This window comes from Triplophysa dalaica, chromosome 18, assembly GCF_015846415.1.
Source record: "Triplophysa dalaica isolate WHDGS20190420 chromosome 18, ASM1584641v1, whole genome shotgun sequence".
Lineage (NCBI taxonomy): Eukaryota > Metazoa > Chordata > Actinopteri > Cypriniformes > Nemacheilidae > Triplophysa > Triplophysa dalaica.
This window is the reverse complement of record NC_079559.1, coordinates 21,604,958-21,631,734: the sequence shown is the minus strand read 5'-3', so window position 1 is coordinate 21,631,734 and position 26,777 is coordinate 21,604,958. Positions and strand designations below refer to the sequence as shown.

General features: G+C 40.5%; 1 protein-coding gene across 2 annotated transcripts in view; it reads right to left on the bottom strand.

The window, feature by feature from the left end:
- plch2a (phospholipase C, eta 2a) overlaps positions 1–26,777 on the bottom strand; it is an 87,425-nt gene that overhangs the window by 58,467 nt on the left and 2,181 nt on the right. For both annotated transcript variants that reach the window (XM_056772489.1, XM_056772490.1), the window contains exon 4: positions 23,646–23,979. In XM_056772489.1, coding sequence (XP_056628467.1) covers positions 23,646–23,817 — 172 coding nt within the window. In that variant the 5' untranslated portion in view covers positions 23,818–23,979. The remainder of the gene's footprint in view (positions 1–23,645; positions 23,980–26,777) is intronic.

Below are 26,777 nucleotides of genomic sequence, written 5' to 3'. Positions count from 1 at the left end.
AAGCCTTAAGTCATCAAGAGCTGAGCCCAGAGAGAAACCCCTTCATCCAACTGATCTCACAACTAACTCTACAACCCCAAACATGCTCAAGTCAACCCCAAACCCCAGCCAGACTAAACCAAATGATGAAAAGACAAAAAGAGAAATATCTCAAACACTGGACAGAAGCAACAGCTCAGCAAAGTAAAGTGGAATGCTATCTGTCACTAAAGAGAGAATATAAAGTGTCAGAATACCTCACAAGCGTATCAGACCCTAAACTAAGAAAAGTGTTGAGCATGTACAGACTCAGTGATCACCAGCTCACTGTAGAGACGGGCAGACACAGACACACATGGACACCGAGAGAAGAGCGACTGTGTCCACACTGCACACACAATCAAGTGGAAACAGAGCTGCACTTTCTCCTCTCCTGTCCCAACTACACACCCCAAACATTGTGTGTACACACACACAGAAACACAACCACGGACGGACAAACACACACACTCACGAACACACACGCACAAATACTCACACAAACACATGCACGCAAACACACACGCATAAAAAATCATAAATGATTTACACTTTCATGATATTATCGTAAGGTCACAAAGACGTGTGTGTTGTGTCTTATATCTTAGCTGTTATGGGTGGTCGCCAGGGTGTTGCTATGCAGATGCAGTGATTTCTGAGTGTTGTTTTTGTGTAGTTTCCAGGACATTATTACTGTGTGTGATTACTAAGATGTTGTGATTGTATTGCGATGACTTTGATGTGTTTGTCAGGGCATTCAGAGTGTTGTGACAAAAGAAGATCCTCACAAGAACCACAATCTATTTTCGTCAGCATTTAATGTTATTATGTCCTGACTGGAAGTCAGTCATCATGTGCAATTCTCACTGCAAATGAGCTACACATTAATACACAAAACACAAGATTCTGACCGCGGGCGACAGGATAATCCAGCGAGTAATATTTCAGCTGAACGTTTGTCATTACAGGAGGTGTTATTCAAGAACTTGTTAGCGCTGCCACAGGGAGAGAAAAGCGGCTTCATTTCAGCACACAATTGGCTTCGGTGTCTTGAATCCTCAGTAAATAACCCAGAGAAGCTTTGAGAGAGAGAGAGGTCATGAGCTCCAGGAGAAAACACCTCAAACAAACACATTACACTCCATTCATCTTCACACAACACCTCACGCAGCGCTAACATCAGAAGAATTCCTCTCAACCTCTCATCCTGTGATTTACAGTGATGATGAAGATCTATAGATGCGCTGATATTGAGGATTAATGAGGCAGAATCATGTAAATGCACAGTAAGAAATTTGTCATCATATTGAAGAGGTCTCTGTCCGAGACGCTGCTGGACTCTCTCGTGAGTCATGGGGAAGTCAATGTTAATAAGATTAAAATATGAAAACGGTTGTTCCACAAACCCATGGGTTCACTTCACAAGACCTTTATGAAGCCCCTGCAGTCGTATGTATGATGGATGGATGTGGTGTATGGTGCTTCATTCCATATTCAATAAAAAGATATGGAGAAGCGCTTTTTCAGCGGAGAACTGTTGATTTATCTGAGACAATCAACAGTGTTAAAAAACACAAGTGTGAGAATATGAAACACTTTCTTACACGTTCTTCTTAAAGGACGCGGCAACTTGACACGATTTCTCTACAACACTTCAAATGCTATTAGATTATTAATGATAATCTTAAATCTATAATTTACCTTATTAGTAAATTTATTTATTTTTTATTCAGCCTTGTTGTGCAAGCACTGTCGAGCTTGTGCAGAGGCAGCAGCTTTTGCCAGAGGGGAACCGGAATCCCCTGGTTGGGCCTGGGTTCTCCTGAGGGATTTTTTTCTCGATTGGAGTTTTGGGTTCCTCGCCACCGTTTGCATGTTGTTTTTCACTATTTGCCTGGCCGGGGGACTGCTTTAGAATTTAGAAGTTAGACATAATTAAGTTTAATATTTGACCTGTGGTTCTCTCTGCTTTATCTCAAATGTGTGCTTTTACTGTGCGTGTGTGCTAATGTGTTTGCGTGTGTGCGTCTATGTCAATGTGTGTAAGTATGTAAGCATATTGTGTGTGTGGAGCATTTGTATGTTTGTCTTTTGTTGTTTTTACAGGTATATGACTTTAGTTGTTTTTCTTGTATTCAATGTGTCTCATGTACAGCTGCTTTGTAACAATGAAAATTTTAAAAAGCACTATATAAATAAAGTTGAGTTGAGTCGTGTCATTATACTGTATGTTCAGATCTGTAGATCAGCTCCTGTTGATATGATCCTCAGATTCTTGGTGTGTCATTAGTTTTTCTACAGAATGTTGACTGATGGATTAATGAATGCTGTTTGAATTCACATCTGGACACTTCAGTTCATGACATGATGTGTTCTCTGAATGAGAACAGGGTTCAGCCTTTGCAAAATGTAGAGGTCTTTGTGTGGGGGATTGTGCTGAGAATGTGTTTATTGTTGTGAGAAAATGGTGAATTGTTTCATGAATTGTGTGTTAGCACAACAGTAATCTTGATTTAGTTGTAAGATCAGTAGTGTTGATGTTGTAGATGTGAGAGGAACACAAGCGCTCTGACAGATACTGTTGAGTGAACTGATGTCATCTGAAACACAGAGTTGTCGTCTGACTACAAGAGACATCACATCAGTGTGATATCTTTATTTTATGTTTGGAGAGTTTTCTTAGAGCTCAAGAGGACTTATGTCCAAAACAATAGATGTCAGTGTTAAACTGTATGTGTAGTGTATGTTCACAGTCATGAGTGTCAAGTGTTTTGCTATAAAGCTCTTATAAGTGTGCATGGAAAATATTCCTCTCAGCATTTCTACATCAGGCAACAGGTCACCGTGTGTTTTGGAAGTGACGGTGTAAACATGAGTTTATTTCTGATGTGTTTTATCTGTCAGGTGTTAACCTGCATGTACATCTCAGCTCTGGATCTTTGATCTAAACACATCTTCAGTCCTCACTGATGTTCAGTCAAAGAGCTCACTGACCTTTCTGTGTCACATCAGACCTCAACCTTTCCATACACTCACACACACACACACACACACACACAGAGAGAGAGAGAGAGAGAGACCAAGATCCACTTTAAGATGTTATTACCCCCAGCTTTAGAAACGGCTCATGAAAAATAAATGTATTGACTCATCTCATTCAGCTTTAATTGAATATGGTGGAGTCTGTAAACTGTTTGAGATGACTGGAGAATTTTAAGCAACCTGTCCTTGATCAAATCTGCTTGACGTTTCTAACGTTTTCCTGACGGTCCTTCATTCTGCTAAATGCTTGAGGAAAGTCCAATTCAGATACAGAATGAAACATCTTATCATTCCTGCATCACAAACACCCTGCAGGTGTAAAACATCAGCCAGCACCTGTGTGTGTGTGTGTGTGTGTGTGTGTGTGTGTGAGAGAGTGAGGCTGGTGTTTATGATGCTTGTGGGACAGATGATGAATGATGTCACACACAAACACAGACACACACATGTTTGTACAGCTCTCTTAATGTGGACATACATTGACGCAATGCAATCTCTAGCCCCTTACCCTAACCATCAGAAGTGAGTACCTGACCCTAAACCTAAACCTGACCTAAACCTGATTATACCTCAAACAGCCCTTTAAAGGGGTCTCAGAAAGTGAGGACAGGCCAAAATGACCTCACTTTAGTCTGTTAGTCCTCACTCTGCTGGTCTAAAACTCAAACTGGTCCTCATAAAGATAGATGTACAAGTACACACACACACACACACACGCAGAGACACACACACACACGCAGAGACACACAAACACATTGGATTACAGACTGGCTGCTCTTAACTGTTCCAGTAAAAGTGTTGCTTTCGTATGAAGAGTGTGTAACAGCCTGTTAAACCTGCCTGGCTGATATTCATCAGTTTCATCCGGTGTATAATCATGCGACACCGGGGAGAAATCTCACACAACACTTTTATTCATTAACTGCTTCTGTATTTGTGACACATAAACCTCTTTGATCAACACCACACCAGGAGATATGACTGGACCGCACCAGCAATTCTCCCAATGACACGCACGCTGGTTAATGCAGAAACAGGTTTCAAGCTGGAGGTGTGCTGTATGATAACACAGTTAAACAGATGCATACTCAAATACAACCATTGACAACTCAGACACATCTGATTATACTCTACAAAACATATCCAAAACAGACATACATGTAACCGGATGGCATTATGTTCATGGTGTGATGCATGTAGTCTCACAGCCTGACACAACACCATAGAATGAAAGATCAGCTGATATCCTCTGAAACATCCGCAGATGAACCGTTTTTAATCCTGAAACGAAGACGCAAGACAAAACTTCATTAATCTGTCCTCATGCAACAGAAGAAAGAGTTTCCTGTACATCACAGAAGTCAAGACGTGAGTGACACGTGAACATGCTTTAACACATACTCCATACTATCTGTAAGTGCTGCCTGTCAATGCAATGCTGTTGTGGGTGGTTGCTAAGCCATTACTATGCGGTTGCTAAGATGTTCCAAGCGGGTTTTAGTGTGTTGCTAGGGTGTTCCGGAGGGCATAACTGAGAGGTTACAGGTCTTCTTCTGGTTTCAGGATGACTCGTGTACGGGTGTACACGACAGGATCTGAGGATCATTTCTGTTCACTGAGAACTTTAATGATGTCACACTGGAAGATAGAATGAGACCACAGCACATGCTGCACATGAGCAGCACGGGTCAGTGTTCTGTCACTCAGACTTCACACGTGAAGCGTGATGGTTTGGTCATGTGGAGCTGTCCGGCGGCCGCGGTGCTGAAACCCTCATATCGTAGTTTTACAGCGTCTCATGATAGCAGTGCTTGTGTAACACTGGGGCTGTAACGCTGTGAATTATTAATAATGCAAATCTTTGCCAGTGCAATAACAATGAAGCGCCGCAGCATCAAACGCTAACTGTCAACACTCATCCTGTGTGCATAAGGATTCATTGATGTAGGATCATTTAGCTGCAGCGCCAAAGTTTTCTGTCTGGCAAACTGCATGAGCCGAAAATCACAGCACCATCATTCACACGTGACACGCCATCATCTTCAAAACCTCTTTGAAGTCTTTATTTTCAGAGAACAACTGAAAACAGGCTGATCTTATGCTCTGTGCACATCGTGTTCCGGTTGAACAAGAAAGGAATCATATAAATAATCTGCATCTGTGAAGTTTCATTACTCATAACTGTTTTAATCGTCTGACAAAATAACAATATTCTGTGATTTAGACTCTCAGGTGTAGAATGGACCTCCGGCTGGTTTACATTTAGAACAACACGAGTCTGTGTCAATGGGTCTGAATATGACGTATGAACATTCACATGCCCTGAAAGAAGGCAATCTGAACAGAAGTGTAAATGTGAAATTCAAGCGCAGTCCTGGTGCTGTGCTCATTCATGCATCACGGCAGCTGCTTTTGCTCAACTTCAGCCAATTCTAGCATTAAACAAGCCCGATATGAGCAGAAGTGAACACAGGTACACACTCATTAGACAACTCGAGCTGAAACATTACGCAAGCATGTAGAGGACAGAAGCCTCCAGCCGCTGTTAGCAGATATTACATTAGATTTTAATAACATCTGAAGTGTTTTCTACAACACAGAGTTGATGAGCAAGGGCTTTTATGAATTACGCTCAATGTCTGAAACATCTTGCAGCGTTTTTCATCATAGAAGCCTCAAACTTGAAGGATTTTTGAGAAAATCTTTAAGTCTGGTAATGCCATAGCAACCGACATCCCAAATGCCAAGACTGACTTCAACCCAAACACCTGCACGCAACAACAGACCCATTTACACACTTCTCTAAAGCATCAATACAAGCAGAAAATCATTACTTCATACACCTCAACATGGGTTTGATCTCAGATACAGATCAACTGAATGTCTCTTTTCCTCAAATGATGGATTTTCTGGAGCTACACCGCTGACCGCAGCATCCAAGCTCTCATGCTGAATAAAATGTTTGCCGGCAGTCAGAGATTCATTCAACTACATTTCAAAACAGACAGGACACAAACACACGGATGATATATAACAGAGTTTAGAAACTTCCCCGCCTCAGGTCAGACGTCCACAGTCACATGTGAAGTTCACTCATTAAAAGTGAAGAGACACGAGAGAAGAACACGAGCCCAAACTGAGCAATGAAATCTGTGGTACATACTGTGTTTCTGAGGCTGAGCTCCAACGGTCTCCATCATCTTCTGACACTTCAGCGCACATCTGCATGAACCACAAACACCTTCTGTGTCTGCTACACCAACACTGACGGTGTGCTCGAGAGGGAGACGGGGGTTATGATGTTAACAGAGCGAGAGAGAGAGAGAGAGAGAGAGAGAGAGAGAGAGAGAGCATTTAACAATAAAGGAAGAGCAGTCAAATCTATGGCAGGTTGCTGGGATCGAGAGATAGAGCGAGAGAGAATGAGAGAGAGAGACGATGAGATTGCAGAGAAAATGATGAAATCTGAAGGTAAAAGACAAATGGTGTAATGTGATCACACATATTCAGAGAGAGTCGTGTATGTCCACACACCTTCAGTTTTAATAAGAATGATGCGTTTCATTTTTCCAAATGTTGTTTTCTTAATGCTTTCTTTATTCTTCTAGTCTTTATAATGAGTCACATGTATCTGTGGCCCTGAAAGCGCTTGTATTTCAGCTGACCTCAGCACAGCCTCTTTACTTTCATCCATATCTGTCATACATAACAGTCCAATCGATCTCATCTCACACATGTGTGTTACTCTAGATCCCTGTTGTGTGTTTCTTCAAGCTTCATTAAAGCTGTGAGACTGTCAGACACAATGTAATGTTCTCTTACTTCTGCGGTTGGTTTGTATGTTTCACATGATGACCGCTGAGAGGAGATGATGTCTGTCAGGTGTTTGGAGGTCTGCTCTAGTTTGGTCAAGTATTCTTATCAGGACGACGACGAGCAGAAAGGAAAAGAAACATCCACTGCGTCTCAAAGCCAGAGGCTCAGGACAGAATAAAAGTAAGTGTCCCAGTCTCATTTCCATAGCCACAGCAGAATAAAGAGACCTCTGGGTGCTGGAGCGCAAGCTGATATACCCGTGACCCCTGAAAGTGGGACAGAAATTCTGAATATATTCTCCATAATGCAGCACATCCACTGAGATATAAGAATGAGCAGCAGCATCACACACCAGTATAGAGTCTGAGTTCAGTCTTCAAGATCTATTGGTTAACGTCGATAAAGTACTGATTGTTGGAGATTTTAATATCCACGTAGATATTGCTAGCGATCCATTAGCTGTAGCGTTTAAACGACTACTACTCTCTTGTGGTGTAACACAACACATCAATAGACCTACTCATCGCCTTAATCATACTCTAGACTTAATTATATCTCACGGAACCGATCTAAACAATATCGATGTTATACCTCAAAGCGACGATGTTTCCGATCACCATCTTATAACATGTACACTGCGCACTGCAGAAATCAGTTGTATATCTCGTTATCGACAGGGTAGAACAATCACCTCAACTACTAAAGATAGTTTCATAAAGAACCTGCCAGATCTGACTCCTCTAATAACATTTCCAACTAATATAGAATCGCTCGACGACATGACCAGCAACATGGGCACTATTTTCTCTAACACATTAGAAGCGGTCGCACCTATGAAGTCAAAAAAGATTAATGAAAAGATCATAGCACCATGGTATAGTAACACCACTCGCGCCCTAAAAAGAGAAACGCGTAAACTGGAGCGAAAATGGAAACAAACCCAATTAGAGGTCTTTAAAATTGCATGGAAAGAGAGTGCAAGCTGTTACAAAAATGCACTAAAAGCAGCAAAAGCCGAGCACTTCCGTAACCTCATAGAAAATAACAAAAACAATCCAAGGTTTTTATTTAGTACAATTGTTAAACAAACAAACAGACTCCACCTGACCTGGTTATTCCGCCGCACCTTGGTAGCAATAAATTCATGAAGTTTTTTACTGAGAAAATCGAAATAATACGAGACAACATAGCTAAAACCAAACCTCCAAGTGTGTCGGAAGAATTAGTTTCAACCGTCACCCAAAAAGAAAAGCTACAGTGTTTTTCTCCTATAAATCAGGAAGATTTAATTAAAATTATTGCAACATCCAAACCGACGACATGCTTATTAGACCCCATTCCGACTACTTTATTAAAAGAGTTACTACCTGTTGGAATTGAACCCATTTATAACATTATTAACTCGTCAATTAATCTAGGACATGTCCCAGGACCCTTTAAACTGGCTGTAATTAAGCCTCTTATCAAAAAACCAAACTTAGACCCCAGTGAACTTGGAAGCTATAGACCGATTTCAAATCTGCCGTAGGCTACTTGTCTAAAATACTAGAAAAAGTAGTGTCAACTCAACTGTGTACCTTCCTACAAAATAATGACATGAACGAAAAGTTTCAGTCTGGCTTCAGACCGCATCACAGCACTGAAACTGCGCTCGTTAGAATTACAAATGACCTTCTTATTGCATCAGATAAAGGAAACATCTCACTCTTAGTCCTGCTTGACCTTAGTGCTGCTTTCCATACTGTAGACCATAAAATACTATTAGATCGTTTACAATTATATCTGTATTCAGGGACAGGCACTGCAAGGGTTGAGATCTTACTTAACAGACAGATATCAATACGTCCATTTAAATGGGAAATCGTCAAATCTTACGCAAGTCAATTATGGATTACCTCAGGGATCGGTTTTAGGACCCTTGCTTTTCTCCATATACATGCTGCCCCTCGGCAACATTATTAGAAAACATGGAATTAGCTTCCATTGTTATGCAGATGATACTCAGCTAAATATCTCATCAAGACCAGATGATTCCTTCAAACTATCTGGCAGAGTGCATCAAAGACATAAAACATTGGATGACTAGTAATTTCCTCCTTTTAAACTCTAGCAAAACAGAAATATTACTTATAGCACCAAAATCAAGTAAACAGAATATCTCCGATTACAGCCTGCAAATTGAAAGCTGCACTGTTACTCCAACAAATACAGTTAAAGATCTAGGCGTTATATAAGACGGCAACCTGTCATTTAAAAATCACATCTCAAATATCACAAAAACAGCCTTCTTCCACCTTAGAAATGTTGCCAAATTACGAAATATTTTATGTGTTGCTGACGCAGTTCTTACTAGGTCAAGAAAATACGATCACATAACCCCAGTTTTATCATCGCTTCACTGGCTACCCATTAAGTATCGTATTGATTTTAAAATTCTTTTAATTACTTACAAAGCCCTGAACGGTTTAGCACCTACTTACTTAACCGAGCTTTTATCACGTTGCAACCCATCACGCTCTCTAAGATCTCAAAACTTTGGACTTTGATAACACCTAGAATAACAAAATCCACCAAAGGGGGACAAGCTTTCTCATACGTAGCACCTAAACTCTGGAAAAGCCTTCCTGATACTATTCGAGGGTCAGACACACTCTCCCAATTTAAATCTAGATTAAAGACACATCTTTTCAGCCAAGCTTTTACTTAATACATAGTTAATGAATAGCAGCTACGCTAATTATTCTCTTTATTCTCTTTCCGCCTCTGCCTCGGGATGCCCAGTTCCACCATGTCCAGACGACTGACAGATGCCCATCCCCAATTTGAGATTACGCCAGCTACAGCTGCAGACTGACTGACCATCCCAGCTCCATCTAAGGCAATTCCACCACCAGCCAAGAGAAATATGACCATCAGACCATCCCAGCTCAGACCACTACATCCCCAACCAAGAGCAAAAGACGGACTATTTGTCTTATTAATGCTGAAGTTACAATATTTGGTATTAAATGCTAAACTTAAATCACATGTCACCAGTTTGAGTGCAGCTATGACACGTCAGAGGGGATCTGGCCCTCCCGGTTGAGCCTGGTTTCTCCCGAGGTTTTTTTCTCCATTAATCAATCATTGGAGTTTGGGTTCCTCGCGACAGCAGGGCAGTGTTGGCCTGCTCACCGGGAGACTGCATTCATTCATTTATTTATTTAATTAGAAATTCGATATTATTTATTAGAATGATCTTACTCGTTGTATAAATACCATGCACTGTGCTGTGTTTTAACTTTTCTGTTTTTCCTGTTTGCTCCTGTAAAGCTGCTTTGAAACAATACACATTGTGAAAAGCGCTATATAAAAAATCTTGAATTGAATTAAAGATATACACTTCACATATGAAATCAGTTATCCATATTCTGTTGGTTGTTGTTTTGTTTACACATTTGTGTTGTGAAACGGTGATATATACTGTTTTGGACACTTTTTACAGCCAGAGGAATAGACCACTTTAAAGTCCCCGTGAACTGGAAGTTGCAATCGCTTTTACTTCTATATTTTGATGTATTTCTGAGTGAAGTAGAATTTGGAATTAGTAAAATAGTGGGCGTGGCTTTCGTCTTTCTCTGCAATTTGATTGGATAAATAAAAACAGCAGTTGCATTTTGCAATGGAACTGGGAGCAGACTGACATTTGAAGGGGAGGAGTTAACGGATGCCCCGTCCCACAGCCATTAAGAGAGTGAGTCGCGGCAACGTAAATAAAAAATTTCCGCATGTCACGTGATTCATGGAGCCCTCAGATAGTTTGAGAAAGTTGTTCTCTTTAAACGCTTTATTTCTTTCGTTTTACTATCCATTAAACGACTTACGTCTGGGTTAAAAGTTCATCACAATCGGTGTGTTTAGCTGCAGCTGGGACTTTAAAACACCTGAATCCAGCACAGAGCAGCAGGATTTCACTCTTTCTCATCATGTTTCTAAACATTGAGTGTAAGAACTCCACAACAGCGCTGCAGGTTCCATGTCAATGATTCATGAAGTCTTTAAGATGATGTTTTACAGGTGAAAGATGGAGAAGCAGGAGCACCTGTATGACCTGTAGACATTTAAACACACACACAGAGCTGGTTCACGTTATTTAACTTTGATTTCTGTCTAGATGATTCCTGTATTTCATTGCACATGAACAGATGTCATCCTGAGGAATATGACCTGGTGTGTGTGTGTGTGCTGAAGCTCTGAACACATACGTCTGTCCATCAGGAGCGCTTCACAAACACACAATATGAGCTGATGGTCCTCCACAGACAGACAGACAGACAGACAGACAGACGGCTCTCAATACATGCTGTCGGTGGGTCAGGACAGTATCCGTGTGTTTGACCTGAACGCTGTCTGACATGCCGCAGAACGCCTGTAACACACACACCTCAGTGCCGTCACTCATTCAGTATTCATGTATTCGCCGGGATTGGCCTTGATCTCCGTCGTGTCGGCAGACAGCAAGAATCAAGTATTCATCTTTCATTTGAATGAGGACTAATGAATTCAGACGGATGAGATTTGGACTGGGTAATTCTGTTGATCTAATAGATGAGATATTGCAATGAAGAGAGAGGGAGGATGGAAGATATGAAATGGCCGCTCAAATGATGAACGTCTTCTATTATTCTCACGGCGGTGAACTGGCCTGTTGAGGAGATCTGTGTGATTTCAATGAAAGAGACAGAAAATGACCCTGAAGAGAGATCTGATCTGAGAGAAACCTGAGGTGACACCCAACCGCCACATACAGTACAGGACTGCTGGGAGAACACCTATACACTACACAGCACACTGACATCACTTCACATAAACAGTTCATTCATTCTTCAGACTACAGTCAGCTTTCTGCATTCATTTGTGTCATTCTAAGAATGTTTTCCAGTCAGGTTTTATTCATGAAGCACACAATGACCTGCTCTCTTACTCCATTCAGTCCAGAGCACAAACACAATACAGCCTCCAACACACACACTCCCTGATCAACATCTCCAATAATAGTACTAAATAATTGACGCTTTCATCTTAACAACATTAACAAACTTTCTGTGCGTGCGCACTTTTAATACAAATTAATATGAACATAAATTTAAAAATATATAAACACAAACTGGAGGTTAACTGAAGGCTGAACTGAAACGGTCCATAGTGATGTCCTAATAATGCTCTTTTATTCATCTCTACCAAGTGATGTGTGCTTACATTTCATTTGCTGCTTGGTTTGTGTTTCGTAAAGTGATGAAGTGATTTCAGTCATTCTCACTCTGGGCATTGAGTAGAAACGGTGAGAGAAACGATTCATCCTGAGGAAGATTTACCTCAGACAGACATTCATTCAACATCTCAGTCCACATGAAGTGTGAATCATGATGATGATGTATGAGAAGCACTGTTTGAAGACTAAATGTGCACTATAATACACAATGATCTACAACTTTATTGGAATGGTCTGTGAAACAGCATGGGCTTTACACACAGGTGTACACTACACTACATTCACACTGATGTTTTATTCAGCGAGCATGTCAAAATTATGCCTTGGTTCATTCATGAAGGTGCACTGCATTGTGGGATACAGTGTTCCCTTAGCGTGGAATCCTCTGCTGCATATATTTATGTATAATGTGCATTATATATGCAGGTATAATGATGGTCACGCGTGTGCAGAGCTACACAACGCCTCCAGACATCTCAACTTCATTTGGCTTGAGTCATGAGTGAAAGTCATCCTGTTAGACTCGTAAACATCAGACGTAACATAAGACGTGTGAAAATAAACAATGTGTGTGTGGTGTGTGTGTGTAATCGGGTCAATGTGATTAGCATAGTGATCAAGAGATCATGTGATATTGAGATGATATGCCTTCATTCATTTAACATGTCTATTAATGTCACTTTACAGATGAGTATCTGAAGGTTCACTGCTGATGTGATACACTAGCTTAGTGTGTGATCAGTGATCTTAAATTCTTTGATTTCTCTTTTAGCACAGAATCAATCCTTATTAAAATCAACCATCTTATCCGATCTGTGCTTTATAATCAGCATGTTATAGATCATGTGTTTGTGATATGCCCATCTCTAGACGTCAGTGGAGTTTCATTAAGAATGAATTGGTGTTAATCCTCAAACTCACTCATACAGTCATTGTGTCTTATATGTGTGTTTCTCACACTGCTTCAAACATTCAAAGGATTATCAAGAAGTCTACAAAATAATTTGAAATAAGACAAAACAAGCATTGAAATAATAATACAAACTAATTCAGATATTTCTAAACTTTGGTTATTTTAGAATGATTAGAACCTTTCTAGCCAAGTCAAACTTTTTCTGGGTAGTAAATTTAGGATGATTTCTGGTAAAAAAGAAAGTAAAATAATGATGCTCACTGTTAATATACTTGACTGAAGAGAACCCATGTAAGTGGAGAGAGCTGCTGAGAGCGCTGCCCTGCCCTGCTGGCTCTTTAGCATCACATCGTTAGCTTAGCATCACGCTAATAGAGTACGACAGGGATGAGAGGTGTTTGTAGGCTGTGTAAACCCCAGTCAGCTCAGAGCTCAATTTTAGCTTCAGATACTTTCAGAAGCTTTTAGTTTTCACTGGTAAGCACTTTAGCACTTGGGGTGCCATCGCTCAAAGTCAATGGGTTTTTTAATGGGTTGTTTGGTAATCGCCTGAAATAAGGTCTGTGCTTATCCATATTTAACTATGACATTAAACACACCAGTGATAACCCGCTTGTGCGGTATTGTGTCTTAACACGGTGGTTTCTAACTACTTGCTAAAATCTGGGATGTTAAACATCATCACGTGTAAAACATCATTCACAGAGAAATGATTCCCAGGGAACACGTTTAATCAAGTTTGAAAGAGTTGTTGGAGGTTTACTGGTGGTGACGTTGATATCGAGCGACTGCACTGTAGTCTGTTTATTGTCAGGCTTTGCCTTTTGTTTTATATTATTTTTTTGGTTGGTGTTTTGTCCCTGTAGATTAACCTCGTCTGGTACCCTGTTTAGCCTCCTTGTTTTGTTATTTACCCTCACCTGTTCCTCATCGCTGTTTCCCTCTATTTTAGCTTGGCTGTGCCAGCTCTCTTTGTGGAGATGTAATTATTTGTTACTGTGTTACTCTCGCTGTGCTTGGTGTTAAACCTTTTCATATTGTTTGTAGGAACATGGTAACCCGTGAGCCGGTTTGGATTATCTTTCTCCCCTTACGGTTCTATTTGGTTCCCGTTTACCTTTCCTGGATTTTATGGATTTTTCGGTTTTCTCAGCCCGCTGTGTACCTGAGTGTTGGTCAGGAGTTCCCTGCCTTTCTTTTGTTTCTCTTTGTGGAACCCTGTCTAAATAAACCATGTTATCCTTACCTGCATCTGAGTCCCTTTGTGCACCGTGACAGTTTATAGTATCCTGTTAGCTTTTTACTTCTAGTCATTCTATTTAGGATTCAAAACTAGCAAATGTTATGTTAGTTTAAAGAGATGATCTTAATATACAAAATGCGCAAGTATCATGTTAATCATAGATCGTTGATGGAAAAATGTACATTTGCTTACATAATACTTAGCTTTTGATGGAGAGAACCAGTGTGGCGCTTACTGTCAGGCTGGCCTACAAAAATACGTCATCCCTGCGGCACTTTATATTGAAAACAACTGATAGTGGAGATTTTTGTGTACTTTCAGATGGTTTCTGGAGTTTGACTTTCTGCCTACATCAGCTGCTCCAAATCCATCACTTATGATGTACATCACACTGTTTCTCCAGAGAGCGGCTGAGACACAGAGGAATCTAATCCAGACATTATTACCCTCTCTCTCTCTCTCTCTCTCTCTCTCACAAACCCCTGATGAGCAGAAATACAGCTCAGCTCATGCTATGAACAATAGTTAACACTTCTAAAAGCACCAGAGCTCTTACCTGACACAAAACACTCAGTTTTCATCCACTGGCATAAGCACATTATCCTTCTTCCCGAGAGTTTCATGCTCTCACACTAGAGAAAGAGCGGATGTAAATCACTTTCCTCAGGGAAGATGGATAAGGCATATTCTCAGTGGTATTATTCATCATGTTGAGCTCATAATGGCTGACACTAAAACTAAGAGCTTTTCCCAAACTCAAACACACATTTACAAACGTCACCACGCTGTCAATGAAAATGGCTTGAGGCATCATGACAGAGATGTATATGCTCACAGTCATCTGACCGCCCACAGGTGTCCTGAGGTGTGTGTGTGTGTTCACTAGGGTTGGGAATCAAAATCTATTTCAATTCAGAATCAAAAGGAATGGAAATCGGATCCTTAAAATTTAAATTCCTGTGTGCATAGTTTCAGAAATGTGTTAACCTGTGACAAAGCACAGTTTCATTCTAGTTTAACCATGATGTAGTTAAACTATGGTCGTACACATTTTTATAAATCAGACAAACGTGGAGGATAAAGGAAGAGTTTGGTTACAAAACTATGTAAGAAAATCATGTTTTTTATGATGTTATGATGTTCTTATTGTGTTTTGTGTTAGTTTCTTATTATGGCTCAAATCAAAATGAATCAACTGCAGCTTGATAGATATTAATTGGAATACACATTAAAAACATGATTTTTGTATTTTTATAATCCCCGATCCCACAACTGAGCCACGGATGACAGTGAGGGAAACCCAATTGCAGGCAGAGACAAAGGCGGTGGTGCGGGGTAAACAAGAGTATATTTATTATACTTAACAAAATGGAACAAAAAGGCAAAACAAAACCCACGAGGGGGAAAACAATACAGGATAAATAATAAAGTTAACAAAGACACTTACTAAATAAACTAGAAATCAAACACTTGAGACACGAAACTACACTTACTGACCAACTCGAGGACACTAGGAACAAGCAAAACTGGCGACACTGGAGAACATCGAACATACCACAAACAAGGTACAACGTACAATGAACCAGCACAGGACAAGGAACACGAGGATGTTTTAAAGGGGAGCAAATCAAGAGGGAACAGGTGCAGGAGATAAACTAATTAACACAGACTGGGAAACAGGAGGGTAGGAACGATGACGCAGACTCGAGAAACAAAGGATCCTGTATGATTCCACTTCAAGACCAAGAATTACCCAACCAGAAGAGATGGAATCATGACAATATTTCTAGCTGCGGTTTTAGTTTCCTGCTCAATTCCCTGTTTTACTACAGATTTTTATTTATTATTAAAAAAATACACATTTTTAATGCATAACAATTATCTAAACTGTCACTTTTTACATTTATTAATTGTTTATTGTTTCTATAACAAAAATATGTCAATCTAGTCCTGCAATTTCAATATGTAAGAATGAAACATATTAATATTACTGTTAAATGCAAGAAGTGCAGACAAGTGTTGAAAACGTTCTGTGCAGCTTTAACAGCTTTAAACAGACGTCCAAGTAAAGATGATGTTGTGAGACTGTGCTTTATATACATGTGATTCTCTTCAGCACATACTGAGCTCATCGGTGGAGAGCAAGAGAAGACAGTCCGAGTGAAGAGACAAACGTACTTATAGCTTAAATGTGTGGATACATGTTATTATATCTGCATTGTGTGTGCAAACAAAGCTTTTGCTTTTACTGAGGCAGAATATCTGATGTCATATCAGCTCTAGTCTTCATCCATCAGTGTTTTCTGAAGTCTTCACTGTTTTAGACAAGAAACTAATGTGATTTAGTTGATCAATGACATCATCGAAGGGGCGGGGCTTGTGCTTATGAAGGATTCCTTTCATGGAATCCACTCTCCATTCTCAACCCCTTGGAATCGATTCTTTTTGGAATCGATTGCAGCCCTTATTTTAAGTTTTTACTGTATTTTAAAAATACATTAATAAACTCTACAAATACATATTTCTTACAAAGAACATTTAATAACAGAAAGATTCTGTAAAATGAATATGTTTGATTTCAGTGTGCATCAATAACCAGTTGAACTCTCAAACTGGTGTGTTTGTACTGTGTGTGATGATTCTGCTGCTGTCAGATATCTGTGAACATGTTTATTAAAGCTGTGAAAGCAGACTTTTGGTGTGAAAGGTGTTAGCTGTGAGCTATGAAAGCTGTGATGTTGTTATGAGATGAAACTGTATTCACTCTAAACATGTGCTGTATTGATGTGCAGTGATTTAGAAATGAGAGATTCATGATGAAGTGTCAACATTTGACTAGTCAGAATGAGGGTTTTATGGTTTTTCTTCGCTGTCTGTTAGCTTTGGGGCCATCAATATACCTTAAATGTACCAAGCATGTATGTATAATGCATTATAAAGAGTTATTAAAGGGTAAAATGCATTATAATTCTTCATAATGTGTGTTGTAATGCATTAAATGTAGTTGTAAAGAAGTATAACCAATTTAAAATGTGTAACAATGCATTGCTAAGTGTTATAATGTTTTAACTGTAATAATAACTATTTAGAAGACATTATAATGCTTTAAAACTATATTAAACTTGCATTATACATACATGCTTCAAGGAAAGTGTTACCCAAACAATTTACATTAACATTTATGCATTTGACAGATGCTTTAATCCACAGCGATTAACTTGCATTATACTATACATTAGTTTTTAGTGTGTGTAATCTCTGGGATCGACCCATGACCATGATGTTGCCAGCGCTGTGCTCTTACCACTGAGCCACAGGACAGATAACTTCTAGCACATATGTGACCCTGGAGCACAAAACCAGCCTTAAGTAGCACAGGAGCATTTGTGGTAATTACATACATCATATGGTCCATTTTTCTTTTATGGCAAAAATCATTAGGAAATGTTCCATGAATATAGATTTTCTACCGTAAATATATCAGAACTTTATTTTTGTGAATGGATGCAGCAGACATGACCAGAAACAGGTCTACAGACATCAGTCGCTGCGGTTGCTCCACTCAAGTTTGATATATAAGTAAACCTTTAGGGTTCTTCTGCTCTCCACAACATCCTTACAGCACTGACCACATGGAGAGAGTCAAACCAACCTGATTCTTCTGAGCTATGGTCTCTACAGCACCTCTGATGGACACAATCAAACACATTATGTCAAGATTTGGATTATTTGCACCCTCCCATTCCAGAGTTTCAAATAGTCGTTTCTCGGCCAAATATTGTACTGTCTTAACAAAGCAAACGTCAATGGAAAGCTTATATATGATGATATATGCAGTACATCTTTTGGGGAAATATTGATATTGATTGACTCATTTATGTTGGAAATATGAAATGTCAGTTTTTATGACATCACAGTTGAGTCTCATACGGACATCACAGCAGTCTGAGGATCAAGCCCAAGACGTTTGATTTTAGCTCACTGCATTATGATGTTCATAACACAACAATACATGTTTAATATATACAAGGCAAAACCATTCACACGCCATCATAATGTGCATTTTGACTCAAGGTATGGTGTAGAAATGCTGTTTTTATTTTCTTTATCAACCTATGTCAGGTAACAACAACCCAGTCCCAGTGTATGTTCAGTTAAAGCCAACAGTTGATGTGCTTTCCATATTTTAGTCTGAAAACCAGCCAGTTTGTGTGTGATTCTCTGCAGGAGAAGAAAAGGGTCACGGGAAGCTCACGTGTGTTCAGAAAGCGCCACACACAGAATGCTTCGACACACGCTGGAGCTGTAAGGGATTGAAGCGACTGGCCTCATTCAGCGGTGTGATGATTCAGTGTGTACGCCTCATAAGAAGCATCAAAGCGGCTGTGGGATTATTTGATGATGTTGTGCACACAGAGGCGCTCAATAGTTTGCTGTGCAATCACACACATCATCATCATCAATATAAATCCGGTCAAATCCACACGCCAGCAGAAATAATGAGGTGTACGTGTTATTATACTGAGACCTTGAGCCACGTTTGAAAACCGCTGAGAAAAGAAAGAGAACATCTAATTATTCAGCAAGGACGAGAGATCTTTTTATAGCTCCATAAAAAAACACAGCAGAATACACACTGAACAGAGTTAGGATCTGAAATGGATTGATGGATGTGATATGAAGATCAATACTGCTGTGGGAATATTAATCCAACATCATTATTAGTGACTTTCAGAGCAGACTCTTTGTGTGTGTGCACGCATACGCATGCCTGAACATCGCCTGCCCCACCAAGTCCTCTACAGTCAACTAGTGGGTGCTAAACGCTCCGCTGGAGGGCAAAAGCGTTGTTTTAAGGACTATACCAGCGACCACCTAAAGCGAGCAAACATCCCCCCAACGCAGCTAGAATCTCTGGCACTTAACAGATCAGCCTGGCAGGCCACCTGAGCCACTGCGGTCTTTCAAATACACCAAACCAACCAAGACCAACGATCCATGAGACGAATCAAGCGACACCAACCAGGTACCTCCCTGGTATCTGGTTTCCCCTGCTCCATCTGCGGTCGATTGTGCGGCTCAAGGATCAGACTTGACACCAGCGGCAAGGTTGTTGAACTCCCACCCCACACCCCATCCTTTGAGCAAGCGTCATCATCGAATACGATGGACAGCTAAGAGGGGTGTGTGGCCTGAGGGCACAAAATAACTGCACGTGTCAATCATACATTCTTGTGCGTGACATGTGTTGTTTAAAAACTTTAAAGCATGTTTTGTAAGATTAGTACAACACTATGATCATTGTGAGAGGGATAAAATCACTTCTCCACAGTCACTGTGGATATCTAGAAGTCTGTCTTAGTGTGCGACATATCAACACACTCCACCATCATTCACTGAAGATGAATTCTGCCCACTGTTGGATATACAGATGAGATGACTGTACTTTCATCTTTATGATAAAATGAGTAGAAGAAAAGTGTGTGCTGTGTGTGTGTGCGCATGTGTACGTGCGTGTGCTGCGTGTGTGTGCATGCATGTGGGTTAGGGTCCGTGCGTGTGCTGCGTGCGTGTGCTGTGTATGTGTGCTGTGCGCGCTGCGCGTGTGTATTGTGTGTGTGGGTTAGGGTGCATGCGTGTACTGCGTGCGTGTGCTGTGTGTGGGTTAGGGTCCATGCGTGTGCTGCATGCGTGTGCTGCGTATGTGTGCTGTGTGCGCTGCCTGTGTGTGTGGGTTAGGGTCCATGCGTGTGCTGCATGCGTGTACTGCGTGCGTGTGCTGTGTGTGGGTTAGGGTCCATGCGTGTGCTGCATGCGTGTGCTGCGTATGTGTGCTGTGTGCGCTGCCTGTGTGTGTGGGTTAGGGTCCATGCGTGTGCTGCATGCGTGTGCTGCGTGTGTGTGTATGCATGCGTGTGTGCATATGTGTGTGTGCTGTGTGTGTGTATGTATGCATGTGTGTGCTGTGTGTCCGCATGTGCGTGTGCTGTGTGTGCGCTGTGTGTGTATGCATGCGTGTGTGTGCGTATGTGCGTGTGCTGTGTGTGTGTGTGTGTGTGTGGTCATGAGATGATGAAGATTAATGTACTCTGTGGTGTGCTGTGCTCTTGTCCTGGTGGTTTGACAGCAGCCTGTTGGGACAAGTCAGTGCTGGAATTCACTGAGATAAATCTGCCATCCATATAGTTTAGTGAGTAAAGTGAAGACCAGTCATGCAGAAAACTGGAGAATAAATGAGGATCAAATATGTGCTCTAAAAAGCAGAAGTATGAGGAACAAAAGTCTTTGATAGTAAAACAAACCTGCACACACAAGATCAACTCTAGCGTGCGGTGTCCCGGACAGGGATTAAGACTAGTCCTAGACTAAAATAAATGTTAGAGCTGTCTAAACTCGCACTGACATATCTTAAAATACATTAGTGCTAACGTGTCGTCTCCAAATCCACACAAGCAATGATTTTTGTGAGGCATGTTTTTAAAAAACTCCTTAAATGTCATAATTTGACGTGGGCTTTGTCTTGCTTTAAACTAATCTCTGTCATTGAAACTGCCCCTAGATCAGTGTCAGAGATTAGTATGATCGTCACAAGAGCCCGGCCTCCTGTATAAAACCTCTAGCTTTAGTTATACATGATCTGATGATGACAGCACCAGAGAATAACACATTGATTGTGGGCATCACGTGTTTATCACAATAAATATTGATATGGGGTTTTGGGGGGGCGATATTAGGAAGTAAAAGTCTTTGTGTGTATAATATAGTACAGTACCAGTCTAAAGTTTGGACACACCAATGGGAAGTACCAGTAGAATACAGTATATATGTAAACACATACTCAAATGATGTGATTAACACATAATGACATGAGGATATGTAATGGAGGCAGGGTATTAAACAGTAAACCTTATGGTCCCAAATGAGTCTTTTTTATTTATGTATCAAAATTGTGACAAATTTGGTGGATATCATAAAGCCCTAATGATGAAGCAAACAAATATAAGCTGTTTGTGAGAGTAAAACACGAGGACATTTATTGACTTTATAGCATTCTGTCTTACCAACTAGAGCTGAACCAGAATGTTTGTGTTTGTGTGGAGATCAGGGGGTGTCATACACTGACCTGGGTCACCGGAGGTAAACAATAGAGCGCTCTCTACTGGACAGACTAAGACAATACACCCTCCATAAACATTTCCCGGACAGGGATTGGTTGATACCAGAACAAGACATTAGATAAAGTAGAACATTTAAGCAGTTTTACAATCATACCTTACAAAAAAGCTTTCCTGGTGTGCATTTTGAGACGAAACAAGAGCACTATTTTATTATAAAACATGTCACTGTAAGCTACTTTCAGATTTGACCACTCTTACATTTATTTTAGTCTAGGACTGGTCTTAAACCCTGTCTGGGAAACCAGCCCTTTATCTGTGTTATATGTTCTGTAAAACATCCGTTCCGGTGGCATATCTGCGGCATATATGCTGATGCTGATGTATCTGCGACAGGCTCATATCAGCCAATAAAATCAGCAGACCGATAAATGGTCGGGCTCTATGAAAATCATTAACACAACACTTACAATTGCACGCGTGTCTTTAAAAAGCATTCAGGTTTTTAAAGTCACTGGACTACGCAGTCTTCCGTCTTCTCCTCGAGTTGTTCAGATGCTGAGATCATGGTGATTAGTTGTATTTTAGGGCGGTCACTTAATTAAAAACAATAAATCCTGTGTTTTTAAGACAGATGTTAAATGAGCAGAAGTTCATCTCTCTCATCTGGTGAGTAAAGGTGTTGTGTGCGCCCTGCAGCAGTCCATCACTTTCCCTAAACGGTTTAGTCTCATTCATAGATTATATATTTCATATATTTTAACGACAATAAAATGACACCATGCAATGACTGTTACATTTTCTCTTGGATTTTATATCTATCAGACATTCATTCACATTGCAAAATATTAAAAAATATGAGTATTTAAAAATAGCAATGTAGAGATTTGATGCCAAATTAATATATAAACTGCGCAAATTTTGTGGCATTTAAATGTTATAACTACACTTTTAACACAGGGCATTGACAGTTATTGACAAAAACGTCACTGTACGTGAGAAAACTGGCAAGTCTCAAATTTCCATGTAAAGGCGGTTTTCTGCGTAGCCGGTTTTTTGATATGCATGTAAACACATGTAAACAGGTTTCTTTTATAGGCTGATTCATGAAACGCACTCATTGACCAGACATTGCTTCCTCAGTGATGTTTAGAATATTCTTCTTATGTCGCTGATAATGTATGTGTTTACAAATCTTATTTTTGATGGAGCGTTTGTGTTTCACAGGGAGCAACGGCACATTGTAAAGACACATAACTGGAACCTAGTGAGCCGGACGATTATAAGTCAGAAGTACGTCACGAGGCTACCTGCAGTAAATTCTAGACGTTAAAAAGACAGATTCAGCCGTGATGTAGATATGTAAGTGTTGTCTATAAACTGTGATCATCATGTTATAATGCTCTCATCGTTCTGAACATCCATGATGAAACATCTGCTCGTGCTGAACTAGTGAGGACGAAATCATGTCAATATTGTTTATTGATGAATGAGATTGTGACTGATCTCATTCTCAAACTGCATGTCAGTGATGAGCTGAATTCTAATGTGAGTGAACCTCAAGCACTAACGGTAGAGACAACAAACTGTTGACGACAAACAAGTCAATCCAGGACAAGTCCATGTAGCATCACGATCACATCAGCTGATGTTTATTCAGCTCTTATGTCCTCACTGCCGTCCGCTCATGACAGTCTCCATCATCAACTCTTGCTGGGCCATTAAACCTTATACTGCCTCCTCTCATGTCATCCTGGAGTTGATGAATCCTGACATGTGTCCTCTACACATCATTCACTATTGATCTAGCACTGGTCCTTACAGAATGACTGAGTGAAACTAAATTGCTTCCGTACATTATTTGCGCTCGCACCACGCACACAAACAGATTTCCCTCATCAGGCTTGTGACAAACATCTGTACACGATCAAACCGAACGGATCCTCAACAACACTCACTTTGGATTTGACTTTGCGACCATGAATTTGACAGACGTACCCAAAACCATTGCAAGACCAGCGCTGTGCAGCTTTAGCTCAACCCTCACATGAGAATATATGATTCACCAGCGGCAGCAATGATAATAAAGGGATGAAAGCACTCTGTGTTGTTTATTTATGTAGTTCCTTGATATGTTGGTTGACATCAACTGCACAACACAAATCCCAAACACATCAAAAGCCAAGGAGCTCATGTGAAAAAACCTGTTGAAACCCGACAAGAACAAGTGGAAACACGTGTACTCACCAACGGCGGTGTAGTTTGATGAGAGGAAGCTGTTGTGGCGTAAGAGTTTAGTGCTGCAGGATGAATGTGTGTCATCGGTGAAGACCACAGACCTCACCGACATGTTCAGAGATCCTGAACTGATGCTCGGACTCCCGGACCACAGAGACGTGTTCACACATGACCGCTCCATTGCGCTTTTTCACTTTCTTACTTCCTATGACATCGATACTGCTGTCATGTTACGTCCTTCAGAGCAATCCTGTTCTTCTGTATGAAGGCCTGTTGTGTTGTGGCGTGACAGAGATCCACAGCCTGTAGAAAGGAGGTCAGCGTATGATGCCTGAAGCCACACCTGTGAACACAACACATAAATGAAGAGTGAGATTGATTCTTGATGTCTTCAGTGTCTCATCATGCCTTATGTTCACGTGATGAAGCGCGCCTGTGTTTATTCTGCTGGACATCCAGTATTACCATGTGTTCTGTAAACACAAGAAGCGCAGGATGCAAAAGAAATGATGTCATGAAGTCTTGTGTTTTATTTCTCATCGGTGTCGGCAGCTGGATTGTCTGATGTCAACGGACTGATAAACCGAACAATGGCTGTAGTGTTCACTTAAAGCGCCGGCAGGTTTTGACTGAGACGTGTTGATACCTGAGGCTGCGTGACAGGACCTGTCAGTCGTGTAACACCTGGCCTCAGGTAACAGACCACCAATGACCTCGACAAACATGACCGCCTGAAGATTTACTGAATTCCTCAGCAGACAAAACAGTGTTCACACGATGAATGTTTATGTGTTGTGTCAGACGGGTGAAACAGCAGTGCAGAAGACACTGAAGAGACTGTAGTTGTGTATGAAAGAGTACATATGGAGAGCACGGTTTTATTGACAAAAATCACAACCTCAATTCACCTCGATATGGTAATGGTGATTCTAACTGTTGATTAATAGATTTGCAGTGTTTTATCACTTTCTATGACACAGATGCATGAGATATACTTTCTATAAACATCAAAAATCATATCATGCAGACATAGGCCGAATACCGGTGTCAAGGTATACCGATTACGGAACCTTTTCTGAGATCCCATTTGAACACACAGAAGAGAGCACAAAAGTAACTGTAATCCACATTAGTTTTTACATTAATTGTGCAGCTTCATGGAGAGGACTGTGGTACAGCCTGATATATGCTGTGATGTACACGCTGATGAACTGAATGAGACGATGTGAGTCACAGGAATAAATGAGCTTTATTCTTACACACACAAAACATCTTCTTGAAACTCCAGCGACAGCTTCTGAGGAGACGTCCGATCACATCACACAGCTCAAAGAATTTCAACATCACACTGAAAGACATTCAGCACTTGTGTTTTGTTTTCACGTAATGTTTAAAGGGGTCATATGGCGCAAAGACATGTTTTTATGTTTCTTTGGAGTGATATAAGTTGCCCGTGAATGTATAAGACACACAGAAAAATGTCCAAAATTGAAGTGTCGGAACAGAAGTGTCTATGTAAAAGTGAACGCTCACACAGACCTGACTGAAACACCTCGCGTAACCACACCCCCACAAATCTACATCAGTTGGTGGTCTGATTTAACTAAGACCGCCCAAATGTGTACTCAAGTAAGGTGGTGTACCTGTCAGTACAATTGAAGAGGAACCTGATGTTCCTAATATGGTCGAGGCGTTACATTTCCCTCACACGCTTGCAGTATTCCACCAATCGCTACACACTGGTGAACTGGCCAATCAGAGCACACCTCGCTTTCATGTCATGAGCTTTGTTAAAAATCTGTGTGTTTCAGAGAGGCGGAGCAAAGAGGAGATACAAACATGCACGGGATGTGGAAAATACAGCGTTTATGAACCTTTAATCCTGTTTACACATTGAGTTACATCTAAAACAAACAATAATATTTGTTTCAGCCGTGTCACATGACCCCTTTAAAGAGATGAGTATTCTTGAATGTGAGTTCACACCTTCAGTGAACAGAATATGATATGGTGATCAGATGAAACATAGTTTGACTTATCGTGTTGATTCATAGTCATAAGAGGCCATATCTTGTTTTTCTTATTGAAACCTGTAGTAAAGAGCATAAACTTCATAACATGAATAAGTATGTCATGTATTATATGCCAAGGTTTGAGTGGCAGAGAATCTGACAGTGATGTGAAACACTCATGACTCTTTGAATCAGCTCAGAATGAATCACACTGGATCATGTTCAAACAGAGACACAGAAAGCTGTTTCATAGGATCTCATGTGTGGTGTAACGTCTCATCTCTTGAAATCTACTACTGAAGGACACACAAAAGCTGAGTGTATGTGGGGCCTTGTTTTTATATCCCGGTGGGGACATACACATGAATGGTCCCCAAAAGCTTATAACTCATACAGAACAATATTATAAAAAAAGCTAAAAATGCTAAAAGTTTTCTATGACCTTTAGGTTTAGGGGATAAAATATAAAGTTTTTACAGTATTAAAATGATTTCTGTCTCCACCGAGATAATAAACCAGACGTGTGTGTGTGTGTGTGTGTTTAACATGAGCGCAGTGCTTACCGGAAACACAGTGAACATGCAAATGTGTCTCTAATCCTTGCCCTTAAACAAGTTTAAACTTTGACTGATCACACATTCAGATTATTTACTTTCAGACAAATGTTTCTTATCTATCAATAAACAGAGACGCATTGTTTGTTATGAGAGTAACACAGCCGGTACACAACACAAAGCAGACAATAGACAGTGTAACAACAGATCTGATACCAAACCAACAAAACACACGACACAACGTTCTACTAAGATTTGATATTCAACATCTGTTGTGAAACACATGTACGACACATACGCTCTCTCTCTCTCTCTCTCTGAGCTAGATCTGAAACCACAGATATATCTGTAGGTCAAGATTCCCATTTCTGTTTGGCAAAGCCCAAATGATATCCATTCCCCTGCTTTATAATTGCCTCACTTTTCTTTTCCTGTTTTTCTAGTCTACGTGAAATTACAGAGCAGACACGGGACGCAGCGTGCACTCCATGTGTGCTGAAGTGATCCACAAAAGACCTTTTCTCTTACATCTAACACACACTCTTGTGCTTGGGATTTGCACAGAAAACAGACAC